General features: G+C 45.2%; 1 protein-coding gene across 2 annotated transcripts in view; it reads right to left on the reverse strand.

The window, feature by feature from the left end:
- USP30 (ubiquitin specific peptidase 30) overlaps window positions 1-6,328 on the reverse strand; it is a 27,920-nt gene extending 21,592 nt beyond the window's left edge. The window contains exons 1-3 of one of the 2 annotated variants that reach the window (XM_060118698.1): window positions 6,140-6,328; window positions 3,286-3,395; window positions 1,955-2,137 (exon numbers count right to left, since the gene is read on the reverse strand). In XM_060118698.1, the coding sequence (XP_059974681.1) occupies window positions 1,955-2,137; window positions 3,286-3,395; window positions 6,140-6,222 (376 nt within the window). In that variant the 5' untranslated portion in view covers window positions 6,223-6,328. The remainder of the gene's footprint in view (window positions 1-1,954; window positions 2,138-3,285; window positions 3,396-6,139) is intronic. The other variant, XM_060118697.1, reaches the window with a different exon arrangement.
- Window positions 6,329-6,600: the final 272 nt, after the last annotated feature.

Genomic DNA, 6,600 nt, shown 5'->3' on the forward strand with positions numbered 1-6,600 from the left:
CTGTAATGCTTTAATTTTTTAACAAGAAGAATTTACTCATGAATTACTTATATAATGAAAAACTATTTCTAAAAACCAAAATAAAAGACACTGAGAAGCAGAAGCAGAGAAAGAAAGATATAATGGGAGGACAACACCTAACCCTACATTATGACACCTATGTGGACATGTCAGTTCTTCACACAGTCTTTGGGATTGTATGTTTTTTTTTAACAGGGCAGTAAAAGAAATTATTTTCAAGTTGCCTCTTTTTTTTTTTTCCAAGTTGCCTCTTATACAGAAGAGCAGAACTTACTTTTCATAAAGGTTTCTGTGTCAAGCTGAGATCATACCTCAGTGAAGCAATATTTAGCTGAGTGTTTTTAAAATCAATTTTTTTTCTGACTATGTGAGTAATACACGCTTACTATAGAAAGTTTTTTTTTTCATGTTTTTAAACTGTCACCTGCACCATGCCAAAATAGCCATGGCTAACATTTTGGCTTTTTCTGTCCAGCCTTTATCTGTGGAAATTTTTGCTTTGGCTGAAGTAAAATTATACCATATTTCGTACCCCACTCTTTCAAACTTAATAGGATAGCCTATGCCCTCTCCCAAATTAAAAACAAAACAGAAACATTTCATAAAGATGATTCTTAATGGCTATGCAACATTCCATTGATTGCTTAATCATTCTACTGCTGGATAACCATATTCTTTCCTTTTTCCCCCCAACACCACTAGGTGCTGGAGATCTTTGCACATATAGTCGGCCGTCCATACCCACTGGTTCAGCATCCTCAGATTCAACCAAGGATTGAAAATACTCAGGAAGGGAATTCCCTGGCGGTCCAGTGGTTAAGATTCCACGCTTCCACTGCCAGGGGCCCAGGTTCAATCCCTAGTCAGGGAACTAAGATCCCGCTGCACAGTGCAGCCCCCAAAAAAGAAAATACTAAGGAAAACAAATTCCAAAAAGTTCCCCAAAGCAAAACTTGAATTTGCCAGGCACTGGCAACTACTGACATAGCATTTACATTGTATCAGGTATTATAAGTAGCATAGAGATGATTTAAAGCTTATGGGAAGATGTACACAGGTTATACACAAACACTACACCATTTCATATAAGGGACTTGAGCATCTGCAGATTTTGGTATCTGCGTGTGGGGCTGTCCAGATGCTACAGGAGGAAACCCAGCTCTACAGTCAAAAAAAGTGGTTTCAAAATGAAGTTAGATTGGTGGCTTCCAAAAACCTTTACCTAGCCCATGTACACTGTGACTCTCCAAGCTCGGGGCCAGTATTGGGCCATTCCCACACTTGTTTGCCCTGAGAACTCCACTGCAGGCTAGTGTAAATCATGGTCCACCAATTACTTGGTCAAATGGTACTGAACATTTTGCAAGCTATTACTGTGCCAGTTCCACTGTTTTCCAGAAAGGCTGCCCCAAGTTACACCACCACCAGCATTTATGAACGTGTCACCCAACAGCTGTGGATTTTCCAATCTTTGCTGACAGGCCAAAAAATGGTACCTCACTATTATGTTATTTATATTTCTTTGATGATGGTCAAATTGCTTATTTTGTTTGTTAGATGCATTCTGTATCTATCTCAATACAATCTGTATTATTTCTTTTGTGAATTACCTTATTTCCTAGGCTAAGACACTTTTTGTTTTTAAACTTTGATGTTTGTGAAACCAGAGTACTTCTTACAGTCAAAATGCTTAAATGGAAGTGGATTTTTCTCCTTCCCTAAAAAGCTGTTACTAAACTGACAAGTTTTAAAATAAACGATTACAGCTTTGTTGAAAAAAAAAATACCTGTCTCTATCTATTGGGCCCTTAGTGCTTTTATCATAATGATAGGTATGATCTTTTTCTACATAAAGGTTATTAACCTTTTGCCTGTCATCTGGGCTGCTGCTTTGAAAATGCACAGCACGCCCTTTACATTTCCAGGTAGGTACCTTTCAAGAGATGCAACAGTGTCAAGGACAAGCGCTGGTGTTGGGGGGACTCCTCCTGACCCCTGGTGTACTGGGTGGTGAACTCTTCCAGCCACTTGATGAAGGTGGGGCAGGCAGACAGGCCTTGCAGCAGGGAGTTCATGAAGCAGGTGTTCCCCAGGTTGACAAGGCCAGGCACAAGCCCTAAAAAAGTGGGGGGAACAAGAGAACAGTGCATTGCATTGGACCATCTCCTTTGTCTTCTCCCATTTGGGACCCAGAATTCCTGCACCGTGGCCTTAGATTGAAAACCCCTACCTCAGAAAGTCCTCATCCACAGAGAGCAGGGGGCCAGGCATCCTGTCCTAGCCGAGGCCCAGTCCTACCACTGCCCCTTCAGGAGACCGTAAGCCACAGAAGGACAAGTCCAGGCTGCGTGTGACTACTGAAATGCACCAGAGTGTCTGGCACAGCCTGGCTTCCATTCAATGTTCAGAAACACTTAGTAACCTCTCTCTCTCTTTCTCTCCCTCACACTCTCTCTCTTCTTTGTTAAGAAAGCAATGTTTCTCACAACAGAAGAAAACAATTGTTCTGTTCTTGTTCCCCAGGACAATGACTTTGTTCTTATAATCAGTGGGAAAGACACCACTCCTGCCATTCTGATCAGTCCTTCTGCAAAGAGATCAACAAAACCTGACATACTTCCCTCTTCTGCTGAAGTTAAAAAACAAAAACAAACAAAAAAACCTTTTTATTATGAGAGTTCTCAAACATGCACAAAAGAAGAGTAGATATCTAATGAACCCCACTTACAACCATCCCCAGATTTAACAGTGATCAACATTTTGCTACACCTGTTCCTTTTACGTATTTATTTATTTTGGCTGAATTTTAATCAATATAAGTAGAGCAACATTGCCAAAGGGGAGCATTTTTAAAAATAAGGAAATAGATTTTTGTGTTAGTGAAGAAACGAACTTGAAACATTTACTAGTGACTAGCAGCTATATTCAGTGAAAGCACAAAGGCGTCACACAACTAGGCAGCTGTACAACTGAAAAACACAATGGCCATAGCAATGAGAACACTCAGACAATTAAGCCATTTGAAATTTTTCATTACGAAGCATGTCTCAAACTCATGACCATAGTGGGGATGAAATATAAATCTTTTTATTATGGGGTATAAAATAATGAGTCATTAAAATTAACTTCTGTTTAAAAGAAAGTACTATTGACAAAATTGAAGATACAAGAGAACCAAAAATGTCCTCCCCTTTTTGTACTGTTTTTAAACAATAAGAGTTTGGGTCCAGTCTATAGACCATGATCCAAAGGCTTCATTCTTACCTTTTCTACGCTTCTTTCTTTCTGTAATGGGACCCCATATAACATATATTCCTGCTGCTAGCGCAGCGGCAATTCCACCTATAACACCCCAGTTCTTCATGAGTTTATATCTAAAAAAGAAAATAAGTTTACTGTCTTTCCTCATCACAAATGCAATATGTGTATATACAGGTACAGGTACACAGAAATAACATTTCATCAAGATAACCCACTGGCCTGCCAAATACCTAGCTTTCAGATTAAAGTAATATACAGTATAGGATTATGTCTTGAAAATCAGCACATTTAGACATTAGGATCTAAAATCTAAGTCAGAGCACAGCCTCCCCAGGGCCCCACCGGCCAGGGCTTTCCTCCTGCTCTGCCTCTCATTCTGCTGCCATATTGGCCGCCACCCTGGCCACAGCCAAGCTCCCACCCTAGGGCCTCTGCACTGCTGCTCCCTCTGCCTCAGATGCTGTTCCCTCAGGTCCCACTGCTGGGCTCACTCCGCCCCCATCCCTTTACTCCTAACAAACTACTAGAACCTGTGCTCGTGGCCCTTTTACCCAGTTCTACTTTTTCTTTTTGCCACAGAGCTCACCACCTTTCAACCTAACTTTCACTTATTCACCACGTTTATTTTCGGTCTCCCGCAAATGAAATGCAAAGTCCCCACGGGCAGGGATCTTTGTTTTACACACTAACATATCCCAAGTGTTTCCAAGTATTTAGATCACATAGTAGGTTCTCGATGATACTTATTGAATGATTGGGACCTGGAGAAATATAGAAATGGATTTATCTTTTAGGTTATTAAATGGGGTGGGGGAGAGGCATACAATAGTATAAAAGATCTTCTAAATATTTATTAAATTACAGATTTCTTCATTTGAGGCGTGACTCGAATACTGAAGTTATTCTTTTACTACAAATAAAGAAATTTCACCAGTAACTTAAAACACTGTCTTCATACACAGTTATGTATTTCCACTAAATAAGGCAACCAATATATGTACCTACATATATCTGTGCAATATATACCTGTATATATGTGTTAGCTACATATATGTTTGTGTGTATGCTTAAATATTCTTATCCCAATATATGGATCACGTGAATATTGTTTTGACCTCAACTCAGTCAACATTAACTCAGGGAAGAGCCACTGGTAATACTAGTAACTCTGTCTACAACAACCAACATTTTTCCAATGTCATGGCTGATGTGATACACAACTGATGACTGAATTTCAAATAAATCTTTGTTCTCCCAAGACAGTGTCGCTAGAATGTGCACAGAACTTGGTTAAGAAAGTGGAATTCCATAATCTGGTTCAGTTCTTGTTCTGCTATTCCCTATGGCGTCACTGCACCTTCTAAGCCTCAGCTTCCTCATCTGTACAATGGGGACAATTGTGAGACCTACCTTACAGAATTAATGTAAAGACTGAATAAGTGCTAATGCATGGGGTGCATAGTAAGAGCCTAACAAATGTTAGCTGCTGCAATTATCAAGCATTATAATCTCAGCTTCATTCATGAAAGTTATTCTTGAAGTTTCTTAATGCAACATTGTGCTGATTTTTACACAATAGGTATATTCACGTGAGGCCACGTGGATCTGAACTCATGTCTGTTGGGCTGCCAAGTCTGTGCTTCAAACCAGGAAGCTCATGGGGAAATTGAAGGACAGAATGTCAAAAGGATGGGAGAGAGGGCCTGCCTAGGTCCTAAGTAGGGCATGGATAAAAAACCCAGGGCCAAGTGTAACTCTGGAAACCCCACAACACGAGGAGAGTAGTGGGGCCTGGGAATGAAAAGATCTGGCTTCTCCCCGCAGCTCTGCTGTCAGCTCAGCTGTAGGACCACAGGCATGGCCACTGCAAGGCCCGTGTCCCAACTACAGAACGGGGGCACTGGACAGGATCGCCACTGAGGACTTCCAACCCTGGGATGATAAGCTCTTTAGACTGCTCCAGTTCCAGAGGGAGGAAGCTGACCTGAGCAATGGGTCTCAGTCATTTAGGGTCAGGAAGGGGGCTTGGGGGGAGGGACTGCTCAGCTCTGAAGCCTGGAGCCCGAGGGAGGGTGGATAAGAGAAGGGACATAGGGACCCTGACAGGGTTGAGAACCCATACTATTGGGGGTCCTAGCAGGAATGTGGGATCTTAACAGGACTGGGAGCCTTAACAGGTTAAGGGGTCCTGATTGGTTTAGGTGCCCTTGCAAGATAAGGAGCCACTAATTCGATTAGGGACCCATACAGACTAAGGGATCCCTGGCAAAAGTGTGTGGCGGGGTGTGACAGGAAGACAGGTACTGACAAAGTGCGGGTCGGGGGCGCTAGCAAGCCCGGGACACTTTACAGGGTTGTGAGAACCATGGCAGGACTGGGGAGCTTGACAGGTTGGGGAACCCTAGCAGGCCAGGAACTGACATGACTAGGGAGCCCAGAAGGATTGGGGGTATCTTGAAAGGATGAAGGGGTCCGGTAAGGCCCGCGAGGCGCTGAGAGCTCCGAGGGGGCCGTTGACAAGGCTGAGGCTCCCTGGAAATTCTGGGGACAATGACAGGATTAGAGGAGGCACTGGCAGGCGGAGGAGGGGGTGGAGGGGGCACTGATAAAACTGGGAGCGCCAGCACAATTGGGAAGTGCCGACAGAATCGCCGTTGCCTGGAGGCCCTGGAGGCCCGTCGCCCTTCCCGCCCCAAGGCCTGGGCCTCCAACACTTCGGGACGCAGAAACCTACGGAATGCTCACTCCGGCCCCTGGGGACCCTTACTAGGGCGTGAAAGGGCAGCCACAGGCCAGCCTGGGTACCCTGGTCCCCCTGGTCCCGGCCTCCCCGGCCGTCCCGCCCCCCAAAGCTCACCTGACGGCCGCCCCGGTCCGCAGGAAGCGCTGGATGGTCCTGTCGGCCGCGGTCATCGCCGCCTTAGCCCGGGAGCTCAGCATCGCGGCTGCGCGGGAGGCCTGCCGCCACCCCCGCCGCGATCTCCGCGGCCGGACCCAGGGCTCCGGGGGCTCCCGAGACGGCGGAACCCGCGGCCAAAGTCCCAGCTCCTCCGGGGAGGGTAGACCGAAGGACGGGCTCCCGGAAGAAACGGAAGTGGTTCTCGCCGGAGGACTGGAGTCGACGGACCACCGCCTTGTTTTTCCTTTTCCCCCTTAGTCAAGGGCGTCGGCGTCGGTTACTAGGGAGGCCGTGCGGCCCGGGGCCGCTTGGTTTTCAAGTTTTGCTCGGGCCCTGTTCATAGTTACACATATCCCATTTGCAGAAGGGACCCTGGGTCATTTTTATTTTTCGGTGTAAAGAGGGCGACCCCCGCCTGA

This window comes from Mesoplodon densirostris, chromosome 15 (genome assembly GCF_025265405.1).
Source record: "Mesoplodon densirostris isolate mMesDen1 chromosome 15, mMesDen1 primary haplotype, whole genome shotgun sequence".
NCBI lineage: Eukaryota > Metazoa > Chordata > Mammalia > Artiodactyla > Ziphiidae > Mesoplodon > Mesoplodon densirostris.